Raw genomic sequence first — 19,690 nt, forward strand, 5'->3', positions numbered from 1 at the left:
CTCACTGCTCTGGGCTGGGCTGCACAAGGCACACAGGTCAGCTGGTAAGTCCCCACCTCAGTGCCCTCTCCACCAGGGCTGTCTGTAGGGCTAGAACACATCCTCAGTGCTAAACTCAGCCAGGCACAGTGGCTCACACCTGTGGCCACAGCACTTTGGAAGGCCAAGGCAGGAGGACCACTTAAGGCCAGGAGTTCAAGGCCAGCCTGGGCAACATAGTGAGATTCCCCCATCTCTACAAAAAAAAAAACACTTTAAACTAGTCGGGCATGGTGGTGTGCACCTGTAGTCCCAGCTACTCAGGAAGCTGAAGCGGGAGGATCTCTTGAGTCCAGGAGGTCAAGGCTGTAGTGAGCTATGGTTGTGCCACAGCACTCCAGCCTGATGACAGAGCAAGACCCTGTCTCTTAAGAAAGAAGAAGCTCGGCCAGGCATGGTGGCTCATGCTTGTAATACCAGCACTTTGGGAGGCTGAGGTGGGCAGATCACCTAAGGTCATGAGTTCGAGAGCAGCCTGGCCAACATGGCAAAACCCCGTCTCTATTAAAAATACAAAAATTAGCCAGGTGTGGTGGTGTGCACCTGTAATCCCAGCTAGTTGGGAGGCTGAGGCAGGAGAATCGCTTGAACCCATGAGGCAGAGGTTGCAGTAAGTTAGATCATGCCGCTGCTCTCCAACCTGGGAGACAGAGCGAGACTCTGTCTCAAAAAAAAAAAAAAAGAAAAGAAAAGAAAAGAAGAGAGAATGCTCAATCCTTCACAGAACAGCCTAGCTCAGTGACAGTGAACCCAGTGGTGGCAAAAAGAGGGATCAGCTGTCATTCGCTGTTTCTTTTTAATGTGCCAAACGCTGTGCTCAACATATCTATGCATGACCTCATTTCATCTCCCCTCTTTTCCATGGGGGAAGCACTGCGTCATCATCCTCAGGTCACAGCTGGGAAACACGAAGCTTGGAGAAGTGAAGCACAGAGCCCGAGACCACTCTGGGAAGTGGCAGAGCCGGGTTCCCATGTGAGGTGACTGCCTCCAGAACCCAGTGAAGAAATGACATCAGTGTGGGCCAGGGATGCACTCCTGCAGGAAGTGGGGTCCAGCCACTGTAGGCACAGGCCTGGGCAGGGGCACAGGGGCAGAATCATGGGGCCTGGGGAGATATGCAGGCAGCGCCATTTAGAAATGATGGTGATGCAGCTGATTTTACGAATGTCCTCATTGGCTGCCTGCTTGTCCCTCACACACTACACACTCATTTTCATTTTCTTTTTTGATTTTTTGTTTGTTTGTTTCAACATAGGGTCTTGTTCTGTTGCACAGGCTGGAGTACAGTGGTGTGATCATATCTCACTGCAGCCTCAACCCCCTGGGCTCAAGCGATACTTCCGTCCTCGGCCTCCCAAATAGCTGGGACTACAGGTGCACACCACCACGCCCAACTTGCACAGTCATTTTCTTACGGCACAAAGACACGTAACTCTGCACTTGTTCATCAACCTCTTCCTCCAAACCGGCTCTGAGCGAGTCACTCCTGTCTTACAAACACCGGCTTCCTGCTGTGGGGGAGACCACACCCATCTTAATTGATGGCAAAAGCCCCTTGTGATGTGGTTTTGTCAGCTCTTCACCTTCCTCTACCCTATTTGTGAGGGCTTTTTGTGACTGTTGAAGAGCATTCCACAGCCCCACCTCCCGAGCTTCAGTCCTGCTGCTGCTCTGCTCCTAGAGTGCCGCCGTTTCATTTCATACCAGTGCCCTCCGGGGACTTCAGGGCTTCACAGGTCTCCTAGGCTCCCTTGAGCTCATGTCTCCAGGACTGGCAGTGTACACTCAGCAGGGGCTCCACGGAGGGGCACCTCACACACCAACCCCAGGAAAGCCAGCATTCGACTTGAACCACACTGCACAATCAGATGCCACACAATTTTTGGAATTGGCATTCATCAGGAAAATGATTTAAAAGGTGAGGGATGCTGTTTATTGAATAAAGGATAGCATTACCCTCCCATGTGAGGCTCCCAGGAAAGAGTACCTGGTAAGCCTGTGCAATTGAGTACATTAGAGTCTTCTAAAGTTAAATTTGGAATTGGGACGAGGTAGGAAAAAATCTATGCTCATTGGATACAGAATGCAATTGTCGGTGCAGGAACTGAAGTATCTGCAGCAAATTATATTTAAGACTCTATTGTCGCAGGCGGATTAGCTAATGCTTGATTTTAAGTATAGGCTTCTAATGCTATTACTCCTGGTTAACTCTGCCTGGCAGGTAACCTTGTGGAACAAATGACTGCATTGCTTGAATAACATATTTGATCAAACAGGACAATTCTTTCAAAAATTGAGTTCTCTGTGGCAATTTGAGGCCTGTAATCAGCAAATTAGATGATTACAGCAGGGATAAAAATAGTCTTCTAACAATGTCCAAGGTAGAAATGTGATTTGAATTTCAAAATGTGGAACATGTGGTAGGAAAATGCACGGTTGGGTAAATATGAGTAGACATTATCAGATTTGATTTCTCTTTCTAGCCCTGCTCGGAGCTAGAGCCTCATTTTGCCCGAATAAACTGCAATCTCGTTTGTGTCTGAGTTAGAGGATGGACACGTATCGGGTGCCATGCTCCGAATCTTAAAGGGCTCCATGGCTCTACCTGCCTTAGAAACTAAAAGTCAGTGTGAACCTCAGCATCATGTATTTATCCACATGGTACCAAATAACCATCATGAAAGAGTAAGCTGTCTGTGTTCCACACAGGGAAGATGGCATTGGAAAACCCTCGACTCTCACCACCTGAGGACCAGGGCTTCTGTTTTGTTTTGTTTTTTGTTTTGTCGTTGTTGTTGTTAGGCACAGTGGGCAGAGAAATGACAGCAACTCTGGCGGACTCTAGCAAGTGAATTCTTTTTTGGGAGACAGGGTCTCACTCCCACGCTTAGGCTGGAGTGCAGTGGTACAATCATGGCTCACTGCAGCCTCCACCTCCCAGGCTCAGGTGATTCTCCCATCTCAGCCTCCTGGGTAGCTGGTACAGGCATGCGCCACCACAACCAGCTAATTTTTAAATTTTTTGTAGAGATGGGGTTTTGCCATATTGCCCAGGCTGGTCTTGAACCCCTGGGCTCAGGTGGTCTGTCCACTTTGGCCTCCCAAAGTGCTGGGATTAGAGGCGTGAGCCACTGTGCCTGGCCGCAAGTGAATTCTGTGAGCTGAGGCGGGATATGAAGATATGGTCCACCACAATCCAGTGTCTCCAGGGTTGGTGAATCACTCGCTCTTTCTCCATCTCTAACCCGAGGGTTACATCAAGGGGCCACATCACCTCCATTCTCTGGTCCTTCTTGCTAACGCATCTCCTCAGGACATCTGTTCACCCAAGTTGACTGAGCTGCCATTTTCACCCCAGTGTCTCTTGTGGCCTCCTCTGGCTTTAGCTGAATAGCAGAACATAAGTGACTTGGTCAAGGGGTATTTGCAGCCAATGAGAGAGAGGCCAAAGCATGGGTTGCTAGCAAGTGAAAAAAGCTCCTCTTACAGGGGAACTTTGATTTCCACTTACTAGCAGCTTTTAGGGTTCTTGAGTATAGACATGATTGATTAATATGGATGTCATTTACCCATTCGGGACTTAGCCTTTATTAGCACCAATGATTAAGAGCTGCCTGTGACAACACTGCCACTTAAAAAGCTTTGACTTCCAGAAATGCAGCATTCCAACAAGTTACATATAAGGCATTCTTATTTCAGCATATTCTAGCACTCTCTGTAATACAGTGGCTTGCTAAATGACCTGTGAATTAATGTTTACCTCAAATATGCTTTTTTCTTTTTTTCTTTTTTTTTTTTTTGAGATGGAGACTTACTCTGTCATGCAGGCTAGAGTGCAGTGGCATGATCTTGGCTCACCACACCCTCTGCCTACTGGGTTCAAGCGATTCTCCTGCCTCAGCCTCCTGAGTAGCTGGGACTTCAGGCGCCCACCACCACATCTAATTTTTTGTACTTTTAGTAGAAATGAGGTTTCACCGTGTTGGTCAGGCTGGTCTTGATCTCCTGACTTCAAGTGATCTGCCCGCCTCGAACCTCCCTAAGTGCTGGGATTACAGGCGTGAGCCATTGTGCCCAGCCTCAAATGTACTTTCAAATTTGCTGTTACCTCAATGTGTCAAGCTCTCAATGGAAATAGAAATGTTTTTAGTGCCATCTTTTTGCTTAGAAAATGCCAAATGTAGGCCGGGCACACTGGCTCACGCCTGTAATCCCAGCACTTTGGGAGGCTGAGGCAGGAGGATCATCCGAGGAGTTCAGGACCAGCCTGGCCAACACAGTGAAACCCTGTCTCTACTAAAAATACAAAAAAAATTAGCTGGGCCTGGTGGCAGGTGCCTGTAATCCCAGCTTCTCAGGAGGCTGAGGCAGAATTGCTTGAACCCGGGAGGCGAAGGTTGCAGTAAGTCAAGATGACACCACTGCACTCCAGCCTGGGTGACAGAGTGAGACTCTGTCTTAAAAAAAAAAAAAAAAAAAAAAGCCAAATGTAAGTTAACCACTTTTAGGATTTTGCCAAGTCACTTACAAATGAATGCCATTAAAAATTCACTGCTTTTTTTTTTTTTTTTTTGACAGGGTCTCACTCTTATCGCCCAGGCTGGAGTACAGTGGCACGATGTCAGCTCACTGCAACCTTCGCCTCCCAGGTACAAGCGATTCTTTTGCCTCAGCCTCCCAAGTTGCTGGGACTACAGGAGCACACCACCACAAAACCAGCTAATTTTTGTATTTTTAGTAGAGACAGGGTTTCACCATGTTGGCAAGGCTTGTCTCAAGCTCCTGGCTTCAAGTGATCTGCCTGCCTCAGCCTCCCAAAGTGCTGGGATTACAGGTGTCAGCCACCACGTCCAGCCAAAAACTCACTGCTTTTTTTTTTTTTTTTTTTTTGAGATGGCGTTTTGCTCTTGTGGCCCAGGCTGGAGTGCAGTGGTACAATCTTGGCTCATTGCAACCTCCGCCTCCCGGGTTGAAGCGATTCACCTGCCTCAGCCTCCCGAGTAGCTGGGATTATAAACATGTGCCACTATGCCCAGCACATTTTGTACTTTTAGTAGAGACGGGGTTTCTCCATGTTGGTCAGGCTGGTCTTGAACTCCCGACCTCATCTGCCTGTCTTGGGTCCCAAAGTGCTGGGATTACAGGTGTGAACCACCACGCCCAGCCTTAATTTTTGTAATTTTACTAGAGATGGGGTTTCACCATGTTGGGCAGGCTGGTCTCGAACTCCTGATCTCAAGTGATCTGCCCAATTCAGCCTCCCAAAGTGTTGGGGTTACAGGAGTGAGGCACTGCGCCCAGCCGCATTTTCTTTTCCTTTTTTTTTTTAAATTTTTTTTTGAGATGGAGTCTTGCTGTTGCCCAAGCTGGAGTACAGTGGTGCAATCTCGGCTCACTGCAAGCTCTGCCTCCCGGATTCATGCCATTCTCCTGCCTCAGCCTCCCAAGTAGCTGGGACTACAGGTGCCCACCACCATGCCCAGCTAATTTTTGTATTTTTAGTAGAGATGGGGTTTCACCATTTTAGCCAGGATGGTCTCGATCTCCTGACCTCAGGTAGTCCTCCCACCTCAGCCTCCCAAAGTGCTGGGATTACAGGCGTGAGCCACCGTGCTCGGCCGCATTTTCTTCTTAAAAGCAGTTTTAGGCTACTATGTTAAAAGTTCTCCAAAGAAAAATTCACTTATTCTTTAGGTTAAGATTTGGGTAAGGACAAAAAAAAAAAAAAAAAAAAAAAAAAGCATTAAATCAGGCTAATTACAGATTCCTTATGGCCTTTAACCAGTCCTAAGAAGGAAGTTATACCTAGGAATCCTCTTCGGTGTGGACATGACCTCACCACTACTGCCATCGATGGCCAATGAACCTGATGTGAGCAGCCACCAGTGCAGGGCGTGGTGAGAGAAATACCAGGTGGACTCCTTGCTTCCAGCTCAGGGGGCACCAGGAGGCAGACAGGCTGCACCTGAAGCCCACTTCTAAAGTTTTCTTTCCATCAAATACATTGAAAAATGTATTTAACCGAAAGAGTTAAGCCTCAGGGCTGGGTGAGGTGGCTCACACCTGTAATCCCAGCACTTTGGAAAGCTGAGACGGGCGGATCACCTGAGGTCAGGAGTTTGAGACCAGCCTGGCCAACATGGCGAAACCCCATCTCCATTAAAAATACAGAAATTAGCTGGGTGTGGTGGCACATGCCTGTGGTCCCAGCTACTTAGGAGGCTGAGGCAGGAGAATCACTTAAACCCGGGAAGCAGAGGCTGCAGTGAGCCAAGACTGTGCCGCTGCACTCCAGCCTAGGTGACACAGCGAGACCCTGTCCCTGTCTTCGAAAAAAAAAAAAAAAAACTTGAGCCTCAAGAAGTATGAAGTCAAAAAAGATAACTTGACATAGTCACAATTAAGGCTTCTACCTTACGTTACCAGACACAGCTCATAAAACCAGCTGTCTCAAAGACAGTATTATCTTTATTAAAAAACGGATAGATATAGCAGCACTTACAAAACAGAGTTCATTCAAAGGCATTGTACACTGTCAACTGATAATGTGGAGACAGCAACCCCCTGCTTAGCTGGTTGTGGGCTCTGCACAACATTTGCCTGCAACCACCTGCTCCACTTGGTACAATGCAGCCCAGAACACCCGCGGGGAGAGCCACGCCACTGTGGCCCTCCACAGCTTCAAGCCTTTGTTGTTGTGTGAGTCCCTCAGGTCAAGTAGCACCTTCCATAGCAGCATTGGGAGCACGCACTGGTGTCTGGAGGTGGCTGGTGTACTTGACCCACTTATTTAAAAAAAATCTATAAGCATTCAATAAAAAACACTTTGCCCTGTTTGATGCCATCCACAGAAATACTTCTGTTGTGGAAGAAACACTCTTCCATTTTAGATATCTGTAAAAGCAAACGCACGCCTCCGCTGCAACAGACAGAAGAGAACGTGGAGCAGGCGCTTCCGTGTGACTGTCTTTGGTGGAGAAGGATGGGGTGGTCACGCCATTTCTGGCTCGCTGCTCTGCTTCTTACTGCTCTGTGGAGGGGTGAGGAGCCCACTGGGGAGAGGAGAAGCCCTATTTTGTTCAGACAACATGGCTTTCTTTGCTCGGGCTTTGTCCTGTCAGTAAGAATAAAAGGGACAAAATGTTAAAGTACAACATATCCTTGGGCTTCAACTACCATAGGCTTTTTCTTTTTCTTTTTTAATTTTTTTTCCCCCCCCAAGATGGAGTCTCGCTTTGCCACCCAGACTGGAGTATGGTGACGGGATCTCGGCTCACTGCAACTTCCACTTCCCGGGTTCAAGCGATTCTCTGCCTCAGCCTCCCGAGTAGAGTAGCTGAGATTATAGGCACCCACCACCATGCCCAGCTAATTTTTGTATTTTTCATAGAGATGAGGTTTTGCCATTTTGGCCAGGCTGGTCTCGAACTCCTGACCTTGGGCAATCTGCCCGCCTCAGCCTCCCAAAGTGCTGGGACTACAGGCATGTGCCACCATGCCTGGCTAGTTTTTAAATTTTTTAGGGACAGGGTCTCCCTATGTTGCCCAGGCTAGTCTCGAACTTCTGTGTTCAAGCAGTCCTTCTGCCTTGGCCTCCAAAAGCCACTGTGTCTGGCCACTATGTCTTTTTCTATGGAGGTGAGTAAAGGAAAAAAAAATATCAAAGAACACTTTAGAACTCTGTGGTCTATATGATAGTGAGATACAGCATCAATTTGCCAGGATTTTTCTTGTTCAAGGAATTAAAATTGGAATTTCTCAAGGATATTTGGAGCCTGCCTGAAGAAAAGTGAACAGGTTATTTAGGCAGTTTTTTTTTTTTTTCTTTTGAGACATAGTTTTGCTCTGTTGCCCAGGCTGGAGCTGGAGTGCAGTGGTGTGATCTCAACGCACTGCAACCTCCGCCTCCTGGGTTCAAATGATTCTCCTGCCTTAGTCTCTCGAGTAGCTGGGACTACAGGTGCCCACCACCATACCTGGCTAATTTCTGAATTTTTGGTAGAGACAGGGTTTCACCATGTTGGCCAGGCTGGTCTTGAACTCCTGGCCTCAAGAGATCGGTCCACCTTGGCCTCCCAAAGTGCTGGGTTGACAGGCCTGAACCACTGCGGCTGGCCTATTTAGGCAGTTTTAAGAATTTGGGCAAGAAGGACTGAAAGAAAGAGCAGCACTGACCAGCAATTCCAAGCTGTCTCTGTGGGTCTGTATGTTGTGTGCATCTTCATCAGCAACGCCCCTGAAGTGCTTCAGTTTTGAGCTCCCCGTCTCCCTTATAACCATGGCAAATGGAACCATCCACTTGACACAGTTCTCTATGTCGCACCACTGATACCCTGCAGTGAAGACATCGTGGGCTTAAGCTGAGGCTGACAACTGAGTGTAAGCTTAGTACACCTTGTTTGTGCGCGCATTGGAAAGCCTACTTACCTGAAACCTTTTGCGTCAATTCAGATGAAGAGAAATGATACAAGGCTGAAGCAGCAAGTATACCATAAGGAAATTCGAGGCAGTCAACATCCAGGACACAGAGATCCAACAGCTACGGAGAAGAAAAGAATGCTGAGATGGATGCCACCACACGCCTCTTCTAGAGTTCCTCACTCCAGCTGCAGGGAAGGTGGCCCCACGGACGTGATGGAGCCACTTACCTCTGCAATCTGTATAAAGATTTGCTGGGGATACTGCGGCAGTAGCACTTCATGTAAGTCATTTAGATATGCAACCTGCATGTATACATTCAGCCAGGACACAATAGTCAGGGGACTTAAACGCCACTTAAGGGCCTAAAGGAAAACAGAGAGAAAAGAGACCGATGATTGAGAAAAGAAGTTCAAAATGCAGCCATGTTCCACGCCACAATGTGTCCAGCTGGAGAACACGTCCCAGAGGCACTCACACTTCAGGTGGAAAAGATCTGACATATGCATTTTAAAAATGGCTGGAAAATTCACCGGAACCCACCTTCATAATCATTAATTCCATGGTGAGAATTTCATCTCCTGAACAAGCTCCATCTGTCACATACGCAAACTGGTGCAACTTTGGAGGATAGATTTCCTGAAAGGAAATAAAAGATGGCACTAGTACCAAAGCCAGTCTCTAACAGTCTCAATTTATAATGCATCCAAAATGACTTCTCAGCACCCTGGCATGGAAAGAGAGAAGACGCACTGATGGGATTAACACAGAAGCCACTCTAATGGTTCAACATGTGTTCCTTGTAAAAAAAAAAAAAAAAACTCCTCCCATCCACCCTTAAATAAATGGATGGAACTTTGACTCACTGTGGGTACTTTTGAAATATCCCCTTTTCAGTACCTTTAACACGTTTGAAAGTTGGGCCCATACACCCTTTGATAATCATACACAAATTTTTAATCTTTTCTTTTTTTCTTTTTAGACAGAATTTCCCTCTGGTGCCCAGGCTGGAGTGCAGTGATGGATCTCGACTCACTGCAATCTCTGCCTCCTGGGCTCCAGCGATTCTCTTGCCTCAGCCTCCCGAATAGCTGGGATTACAGGCGCACGCCCCCACGCCTGGCTAATTTTTGTATTTTTAGTACAAACGCTGTTTCACCATGTCTCAAACTACTGGCTTCAAGTGACCTAGCTGCCTTGGCCTCCCAAAGTGCTTGGGATCATAGGCATGAGCCACCACCCCGGGCCCAAAATTATAATCTTAGTTCAAAGATCAATTTTTTTTTCTTTGCTCAAAGTAACTACACGAACCTAGGTCTTCCATACCCTCACTACTTTTCTCTTCCCGGTCACTTTCCAGCCTCTTTTCTTTTTGGCATGTGTCTTAACTTTTAGGGTAGCAAATTAGAAAAATTTAGGACGAGTGCATAGACAAAACACCAACCTCTTCTCCCAGTCTCAGTGGAGCTCAAGAAATAACACACATTATAGAACGAATACTTGAAAATGAGTTACCTCAAGTTTGGCTGCAATAAATAAAGATGAAATCCCAATAAGCTGTAAAAGAGTTTTCACAACATTTTCTTGTGTCGCCATATACCGGTCAAAGAAATCCTGTGCCAAGTAAAAGGTCTCCCTATGAAGTTTATAGACTTCACACACCTGAAAACATATTAAGTAAGTTTTAGAACGGTTACTTGAGGAAGGGGAAAAAAAAAACCAAAAACAAACCTTATAATGACTTTGGTGAAGGACAATATAGGACAATATTAAATGCAAAGTTCCTGAACTCAACAATTGATGTTTGTTAGTTTGTTTTTTGTTTTGAGACAGCGTCTTATTCTGTCACCCAGGCTGGAGTGCAGTGTTGTGATCTTGGTTCACTGCAACCTCCGCCTCCCAGGCTCAAGCAATTCTCTTGCTTCAGCCTCCCGAGTAGCTGGAATTATAGGCACCCGCCACCATGCCCAGATAATTTTTGTGTTTTTAGTAGAAATGGTGTTTCACCATGTTGGCCAGGCTGGTCTTGAACTCCTGGCCTCAAGTGATCCGCCTGCTTCAGTCTCCCAAAGTGATGGGATTAAGGGATGAGCCACTGTGCCCAGCCTAACAACTGATAGGTTTTAAATGAGGGGCCCTCTGGCCTGTCCCACCCTCACCTGCCTAGGATGTGAATCATCCCCCTGCCCGCACATCCCCGTGGAGCAGGCCACCTGCCTGTTAGTCACTCAGTAGCACACAGGTTATCAGATGGACTGTCACAGCACAGCAGTGCTGGTGTTCAAGCAAGCAGCCCTTATTTTACTGAACAATGGCCCCACAGGGCAAGAGTACTGAGGCTGGCTATTTGGAAACGCCAAAGAGAAGCTATGAAGTGCTTTCTTTAAGTGAAAATGTGAAAGTAGAGGATTAAAAACATAGCATAGCTAGAGCTCAGTACTATCTGTGGCTTCAGGCATCTCCTGCAGGTCTTGGGATGTACCCCTGAGGATGAGGGGTACTTTTGTAGTTACATATTCAATTTCTACATGTTTTCATGAAACGGGTCTGCCTGAGATGTCCGTCTTTTCAGAAGAAAAGCCCACTTCTCATCCATTCAAGTCTTACAAGGTTGTCTAGGAAGTTTCCCTTAATCAGAAACTATAAGCTACTGCAGTTCATCCCAGTAAGAGAAATACTACCAATAAAACCTCTCTTATGTTTAACCATTATCTATCAAATTTTGTTATACTTGTTCTTTTGATTAACTGTTAAAGAGAAACAAAATAGTGTGGATCAAGAAAAGATTTGAGTTGGGTGCTGTAGCACACACCCGTAATCCCAGCATTTTGGGAGGCCAAGGCAGGCGGACCCCTTGATCCCAGGAGTTGGAGACCAGCTGGGGCAACACAGTGAGACACCATCTCAACAAAAAATAAAAAATTGGCAGGGTGTAGTAGCTCATGCCTGTAGTCCCAACGACTGGGGAGGCTGAAGCGGGAGGACTGCTTGAGCCCGGGAATTGGAGCCTGTAGTGAGCCGTGACTGCACCACTACACTCCAGCTTAGGTGACAGAGCAACTCTGTCTCAAAATACAGAAGCCACTCCAATGGTCCAAATATCTTTAAAAATGTGGTAAAAAAAAAAAATCGAGACAGAGTCTCATGGTCACCCAGGCTGGAGTGCAGTGGCACTATCATGGCTCACTGCAGGCTCCAACTCCCAGGCTCAAACAATCCTCCCATTTCAGCCTCCATAGTAGTTGTGACTACAAGCGTGAGCCACTATACCCTGACAATTTTTTATGTTTTGTTGAAATGGGGTCTTGAGGGCCAGGTGCAGTGGCTCACACCTGTAATCCCAGCACTTTTGGAGGCCAAGGCAGGCGGATCACCTGAGGTCAGGAGTTCAAGACCAGCCTGACCAACATGGAGAAACCCCGTCTCTACTAAAAATACAAAATTAGCCAGGCATGGTGGCGTATGCCTGTAATCCCAGCTACTCAGGAGCCTGAGGCAAGAGAATCGCTTGAAACCGGGAGGCAGAGGTTGCAGTGAGCCGAGATCGCACCATTGCACTCCAGCCTGGGCAACAAGAGCGAAACTCTGTCTCAAAAAAAAAAAAAGGAAAAGACATGGGGTCTTGCTATGTTGCCCAGGTTAGTCTCCAACTCCTGGGCTCAAGGGATCCTTCTGCCTTGGCCTCCCAAAGTGCTGGGATTAGAGACATGACCCACCGCGCCCAGCCAGGATTTGAACAGTATATTTTATTAGAATAAATGGGAATGGTGGCAAAAGGGAATGGATTCCAAAAAGTTAAAAAGAAACAATGTCAGACCTGTTTAAGATAAACTTGTTCACATGTGTTTATAATTTATGACAGTAGCTATCAAAGAGGTGATATATGCATTCCAGTGGGTACATTTAAAAGCAGTTTAGCCAGGCACGATGGCTCACGCCTGTAATCCCAGCACTCTGGGAGGCCAAGGCAGGTGGATCACAAGGTCAGGAGTTCAAGACCAGCCTGGCCAACATGGTGAAACCCTGCCTCTTCTAAAACTACAAAAATTAGCCAGGTGTGGTGGCGTGTGCCAGTAATCCCAGCTACTCAGGAGGCTGAGGCCAGGAGAATCGCTTGAACCCCTGAGGCAGAGGTTGCAGTGAGCCGAGATTTTGCCACTGCACTCCAGCCTGGGTGACAAAGACTCCATCTCAAAAAAAAGAAAAGAAAAAAAAAAAAAAGATTTCAGAAATTCTTGCTAAGAATACAAGCAAAACAGAAAGACCACCTCAGTAAATATACCATATAGCTTCAGAGATGGAGAACGTGTCAAGGGAATCAACCACACAGAGATCCTAATACACAAAAATGCTGGAAATGCTCAGTGCTTTCATGAAGCCAACAGGAAGACTCAAGCTCACCTCCATTAACCAATCCAGAAGAATTGCTCGCATTTTTGGCTGCAGAAGAGGGTGTTGCTCAAGAAAGTGCTGATCCCTTAAGTATGTCTTTTCCTTGTTTAACATGATTTTCCAGACTTCCTCTCTATTTGCCCAGCTACAACAAAACACACAACAAAAATGAGGCCCATACAGGGGTGAGAATGCGTCCATGCTATGAGGGATAAAGGGGAGTATGGAGTAAGAGACCTGGAAGCCACGTGGTAGAGTCGGCACTGACCTCAGTACAGGCAGCGGGGAGCCTCTGGATGGTGCAATAATCCGAGGCTTGCACGTTGAGTTTGGGTAAACCCGCTCATCATCTTCTTTGTCAGGTGTGGGGATCAGGGAGCAGGGGTCTGCACAGCCTGTATTATTGTCCCAAGGCTGTAAATGAAAAATACACAGGAGAGGTGAGATAAGATGCAAACAGCTCCTACATTACCCAAAAACACTGCAAAGTCACTTGCAACTCAGTAAGATACTGGGCATGACCTCTGAAAGTGCTTCCAAAAAGATACATTATGGTATTTTTTGTCACAACTCAAAGATTTGTTTTTTAGTGAGTACAACGCATCTACTAAAATTTCACAAAAGGAAAACAGAATTGTCAATAAAAATATTTACATAAGCACTTCACATTCATTAGTATAAAAGATCAAAAGTGTAAATTGGCTGCCATATATATTAAAGTCCCCTCAGTTTAAAACAAAAACCCACCAAATGTGACATTTTTTTTTGTTGCGCAACTAGCCAAATATGTTAAACAATAAAGGACTTTCTCTTTTCCTTAACTCGAAACAAACAGAATTAATATCCACCTAGTTAAAACCAAATCAAGTGATGGTCACAGGTCATACTATGAAGTCTACAGGAAGCTAGCCTAGATACTCCTTAAGACCTCTGAATCTCCTGAGTCTTGCAGGCTAATTCAAATACCCAATAAAATAAGGAACTATTATAAACCAAAGCACTATGCTTTTCTTTTAAAGGTTTCAGATATGTATTCAGTTTTCAGTATCTGAAACTAAAGTTCATTTAGAATATTTTCTTTTTTAAAGCTATTCCTACTCTAAGATGTCTGTTTGATTTTTAAAGTTATAAAATGGTAACTCTGCTGAAGATATTAGGCAGGTAACAATCCCACTAGCATGGAAGCCGTATGAAAGTCTGAGACTTGGCTTTTTTTTTTTTTTTTTGAGACAGGGTCTCCCTCTGTTGCCCAGGCTGGAGTGCAGTGGTGCGATCTCAGCTCACTGCAACCTCTGCCTCCTGGGGTCAAGCCATCCTCCTGCCTCAGCCTCCTAAGCAGCTAGGACTTCAGGCATGCACAAGCACGCCCAGCTAATTTTTGTATTTTTTGGTAGAGATGGGGTTTTGCCATGTTGTCCAGGCTGGTCTCGAACTCCTAGACTCAAGCCATCCTCCTGCCTTGTCTTCCAAAAGTGCTGAGATTACAGGCCTGAACCACCGCACCTGGCTTTTTTTTTTTTTTTTTTTTTTTAAAGCAGAGACCACTGCCAGCCAGCCTGGCGGTGGTCTCTGCTTTAAAAAATTGGACAACTGGGGTCACTATAATGAACGTGGAAACTTGGGCTCTAAGTGCTACCTCAAAGACACAGCACAGAGTGGTGACCACAGCACATTGGTCGCCTTCAGAGGAAGCCCAAACACTTTCAGTTGGAAGAGCAAAGCCAGATAAAGCTCTTCCCCACCCAATGTACAAAGAATTGGGCATGCAAATTATCCATGACAGCTCCTGCCAACAGCTGTGCGAGCAAGGCTGCTTCCTTTCAGTTCTAGTACCATGTGCGGGTGGCATTTCCTTGACTCAAAAAGGGTCACATTACAACCGCTGTAAGTTGTTCTTCATTCAGGAAGAATGAATTCTAGTCTTGAAGGCATAATGCTGGGTGCCGCCCTCTAAGGCCAGCTGGCTGGCACATCTGAGAGCAGGCCTTTGGACATAGATGAGTCCAGCAGCAGTTCCCAAACAAACTAGGTGAACCATCAGCAGACAAACAGTTTCCAAAGTTGGCCTTTTAGGGACCAGTGGATGAGGTAGAATAATTAAGTCTATGTCCTTAACTTGAGTGTACACCAAGTTTCAAAGCAAGATCTGTCTGACTTTATTTAGGAAGGAATGAGATAACAGCAAGAGACCAACGGGATTCCTAACCACTCCATCTCCTCATACCACTTTTTTCCTTATGTAGGATTATTTTCTGAAAAGTAACAGTCCAGGATTCCACTTCAATAGAAAGACTGAGTCTTGTGCAAAAAAATTAAACAACAAAATGGACGTGTTAAGTAGGTCTTAGATAAAAGGGTATTCTTTTCATTAAGAACAGGCTAAGATGAAAATTAAAAAACTTCCATGTGGTCTTGATGAAGCAGTTACACAAGAGTTTAGCACAATGGCTCCAAGTAGCTCAAAACTGTCGTACTGGGGTGAGCTATAACTCCAGAGAAAAGTTCTGTATGTCAACAGGGAAAAAGGTTCTGTGGCACCCCCAAGTTCTAGTTTCATGAATCTCCACAAAGAAATAACAAAGATACTGCTCCATACATAGACAGCTAATGTTTAAGCTATCTACTCTACAAAATGTACAGAAATCTGTTGTCTTTAATCTCTGGATAACCACGAAAATGCCTTCTAGTGGGAAATGGTACAGCTATTCTGGCAGCACAGCTATCCACACTGTGGCCAGGGGACAGAGCCACAATCCGTCCCAGGCACCCTCGTCACTACTCAGGCTATCCTTGAGAACAGACATGCTTCTAAAACTCCAAGAATGTAACAGGGACGGCCCTGCTTCATCTTCAGCTGGAAGTTTCTTTTTTATTCAAAACACAGCTGGGAAAATAAACAATCCTGATTTCACAAAGTCAGAATTCATTTTATAATACCTAAAAAATCAACTTGCTTGATTTGAACGTACTTTTTTTTTAAGGGGAGAAAAAAAAAAAACAAACTTGGGATATGCCATCTTATTTCCTTCTCTGAAATGATTTCTTTGAATGAAAAAGGAAATCGGCAACCCTTTCTTCAATAGTCAGTGGACCCTCTTCAGAAATGCTTATTTTGGGGGATCTTACAGTGACAACTGCTATTTAGAACACGGCCTATTGAGTGGAAACCCTTCACACTTCCAGATGAACTACCCTGGCTGCTGCTCTGCACAGTGAGGTGCTCCTCTGCTAACCTAGCTGGGATCCCTGTACTCAGGTGGAACACTGTTTCTGTTCAGCGTTTATCTGTGATAGAGTCAGAAGGCCTGACCAGCTAGTTTAGAGATAGGCTGTTTCCCCGCACTGGAGCCATAACTACAGTCTCCAGCCATTTCTGAAAGTAAAGAGATAGTACAAGCTTTTCCTGCAAGAAACTTCTGATATTATAATGATCATCACACTGCATGCAGGAAATTTGGCAGGAACTCCATCAGGAGAGAAAAGAAAAGCAGTCAAAAAAATGTGTTGAGACACCACCTATCATTACACTGAATGTTCCACTGATACTCTTGCTGAGGTCAGGCTGAGCTGGGGATCAATGCAGGTAATTGCTGGAGGGGCTAGAAGAACTTCCAGGGCCAGAAAGAGAAGAATTTGAAACCTGACCTATAGAAGACGGAGGAGGTCCTTAAGCACCATGACAAGAAAAATAGGTGTAGATGGGGGGGAAGTTGTTGCTTATAAACACCCAGGAATCCTCCCCCAGTTCACCAGCTTTTACAGACAAGGCTGAGGGCCCAACTTTGCCCCTGGGTGGCACAGGACTCTGGGTTACTTTCTTCCTCTAACTGAGTCTCAGTTTCCTCCTGGGCAGAAGGGGAGGACTGAATAATGTGATGTCCATTCTGGTTCTTCCAGGCATCAGCACATATCTGTAATCTCAGACGGTGCCAGTCAGGAACACCAAACTTCCTGGAATCCCAGGACTGGCAGAGGCCAGTACCCACTGACAGGTACAGGGCCATATGGGCTGTGGCTGCATTTGAGAAGTTCACTCTCACCAGTGTCTCCAGCGAGACGAGAGCATGAAACCCCATGTGACCCACAGGGAGAAGGACCTCCACAGAGGCCCAACCCCGGGCGGACCTACCTGGCTCCCACACTGGTCCCTCGCCGTCCTGTCGATTTTGGCCATTTCTTCATCTGGATCCTGCAAAAACTAACATGAAGCCCACCCCCATGACCCCAAGGAAACACACCAAACAAGACAAAAACAGAGAGAGAGAAGAAGAGAAAGTTGATCAGGTTATGAGCACCGTTCCAGCCCAAGGGACCCCCCCACCCGCCGTAGGCAGAGTCAAGTAGGGTACCCAGGTGAGATGGGGGGGTGCTCCTCAACCTGTCTCTTTTGTACTCACAACGGCCACGTTTGCCTTCCTCTTCCTGGAGCGAGCCGAGAACTCTGCGCCGCCGTCCTCCTTCATGGTGTCCCGCTCCTTCGCATCCCTGTGGACCCGGGTGGCACCAGGCCGGGTGAGCACCCGCGGCCGCCCCTCCCCCACGCCACCCGTCCCGTCCCGTCCGGCCCCGCGGCGCAGGCACTCACCGCTCCCTGCGCTCCCTCGGCATGATGGGGCTGCTCCGGCCTGAGGCCTGCGGGGCGGCGCGGGGTGAGGCGGCAGCGGGGTCAGGCCGCGGGCCCAGCACCCCTCCCCCCCTCGCGCGCGGGCGGCCGGGCGGGCCAGGAAGATGGCCGATGGCGGGGTGGCCTGTCACCCGCGACCCGCGCCCCCGCCGACCCCCGACCAGGGGTCCCGCCGCCTCCGCCGCCCTCGCCGGTCCGTCGCCTCCCGGGGCCCAGGCTGCCTCAGTGTCCCCTCCGCCCCGCTCCGCCGCGCTCCCAGCACCCTCCCGGGGCGCCCCGCGCCGCCGCCCGGGGACCCGCGACCCGGCCGCACCCCGCCCCCACCCAGCTCCCAGGCGCGGTCCGGGCCTCAGGAGTCCCTGTCCGCAGCCCGCGGCGGGAGCCTCACCAGGGTCTTGTCCGCGGCAGGCGGCGCGCTCCAGTCCCGGCAGGCGGCGGCGGCGGGAGTCGGCGGGCAGAGCGCGCGGCGGTGGCGGGATCCGCGCCTGCCCCCTACACCGCGCTGGCGGCCGCGCCGGCTGCTCCTGCGCCCGGCTCAGAGCGGGACATTTAAAATCCCTGCGCGCGGAACCGGCCCCGGCCCGCCCTCGCGCCGCCCCGCCGCGACTCCCAGCCCCTCAGCGGCCGCGCGGGACCCGGAGCCCGTCCCGCCCAGTCCCTCGCCCCGCCCCCGGATCCGCCCATCCGCGGCCCCGGCCAGCGAGGCGCAGGGACCGGGATCAGGGGCGGGGCCGGCGGGCGGGGCGGGGCCAAGTGACAGGGCCTGCGCGCCGAGGGCCCGGCGCGGGGCGCGGGGCGCGGGACGCTGGGCGGGGCGGCGGGCGGGACGCGGGAGAAGTCTGGCGCGCGGCGGCGAGGGGCGGGCCGCGGGCGCCGGGGGCGGGGCCGAGCGGCGCTGGAGCGGCAAAAAGCCGCGTGGCTGGCGCGGGTGGAATGTAAACACGGCGGGCGGCGCGGGTTCGGGCCCCGGCAGGGTCGAGCCGGGGGGATGTGAGGGGACCCTACACGAGGAGCGCCGCCCGCCTTTCCGCCGCGCGCGCTGTCCCGCCAGGCACGCCCTCCCCGCCCCCGGGACGCCGGGTTCCGGGCCTTGAGTCCGGGGCGGGGACATCCCCAAGGTCACTGCGCCTGTGCCTTGGCCTAGAACCAAAGCTTCAGGCCGCGGGGTCTGGGGCTCCCTGGGGACCGACTGCTATTCCTGGCCGCCTGTCCATTCATCCATCAGTGCATTGGGTCGTTCATTCATTCATTCAAGGAATCTGTGAGTTCCTTCCATGCGCCCCTTCCATACGCGCCCCTCCCCCGCAAGCCCTTCCTGGCGTTCTGAATACCTTTCTGACCCTGGGATTCCCTTGCACCCCATCTCTCACTTAAAGCCTTCCAGTTGAGGCGGGGCGCGGTGACTCACGCCTGTAATCCTAGCATTGTGGGAGGCCGAGACGACCGATCCCTTGGGGTATTCGAGACCAGCCTGGGTAACAGTGAGACCCCATTTCTACAAAAAAAGAAACAAAAAGCCTTCCAGTTGTTTCCCATAAGGATCAAATACACGCTCCCTGTCCTAGGCTACAGGCTCCACAGGACTTGGCCCTGACCCCCCACCCTCAGACCTCAGGCCTCCCCTCCACCGCTGCTCTGTCTTTCTCCCTCAAGACTTGTATTTTTTCTTGGCGGGGTCGGGGGGGGTGGCAGGTAGGGATAGGGTCTTGCTCAGGCTGGTCTCAAACCCATGAGCTCGAGCGATCCTTCTGCCTTGGCCTTCCAAAGTGCTGAGAGCCCAGCCCCTACACAGTCTTGGTGCCTCTCTGTTTCTTGTCTCTCTCCCCCCCTTGCTTATCTTGCTCACTGCTGTATCCCTCAGTTCTTGGCATAGTGCCTGGACCAAGGGAGACACTTAAATTGTGTTTCTGAATGAACGTTTGAAAGACAGGCACTGGCCAAGCCCTTGCAGAGTTTACCGGCTAATGAGAGAGACAGATAGGGAACGGTAATCACCTCAGAGTACCCTCTGTACTCAGCTTCAGGAAGACGTGTGTAAAAGAAGGCTCTGGAATGCTCCCAGGGCCCTTCTTGAGCTAAAGTCTCAGTCCTGTCCCTCACCCTCCCCTAATGACCATTTTCTTGAAGTTAGATCCAGGGTCTTATCAAAGAGGCTCACAAATTTGTGACCCCCCAGGTCCTCTGAGGCCAAGGCTGCCGGGCTACTTGCTGAGC

At 49.0% G+C, this 19,690-nt stretch overlaps 1 protein-coding gene across 4 annotated transcripts; it reads right to left on the bottom strand.

The window, feature by feature from the left end:
* Positions 1-6,483: 6,483 nt before the first annotated feature.
* On the bottom strand, positions 6,484-18,017 carry CCNE1 (cyclin E1). Of its 4 annotated transcripts, XM_025367299.1 has the most exons (12): positions 17,865-18,017; positions 17,438-17,484; positions 17,250-17,337; positions 16,982-17,050; positions 13,121-13,266; positions 12,862-12,997; positions 9,976-10,122; positions 9,004-9,099; positions 8,691-8,825; positions 8,470-8,581; positions 8,218-8,375; positions 6,484-7,156 (listed from the first exon to the last, which is right to left on the bottom strand). In XM_025367299.1, exons 2-12 carry the CDS (start codon positions 17,458-17,460, stop codon positions 7,034-7,036), a joined length of 1,233 nt encoding a protein of 410 aa, XP_025223084.1. In that variant the 5' UTR covers positions 17,461-17,484; positions 17,865-18,017; the 3' UTR covers positions 6,484-7,033. The 4 variants fall into 4 exon arrangements, with proteins under 4 accessions (XP_025223084.1, XP_025223087.1, XP_025223085.1 ...); XM_025367302.1 differs by lacking the exon at positions 9,976-10,122; XM_025367300.1 differs by lacking the exon at positions 17,438-17,484 and having other exon boundaries at positions 17,865-17,999.
* Positions 18,018-19,690: the final 1,673 nt, after the last annotated feature.

The sequence above is a fragment of the Theropithecus gelada genome, chromosome 19 (genome assembly GCF_003255815.1).
Source record: "Theropithecus gelada isolate Dixy chromosome 19, Tgel_1.0, whole genome shotgun sequence".
Lineage (NCBI taxonomy): Eukaryota > Metazoa > Chordata > Mammalia > Primates > Cercopithecidae > Theropithecus > Theropithecus gelada.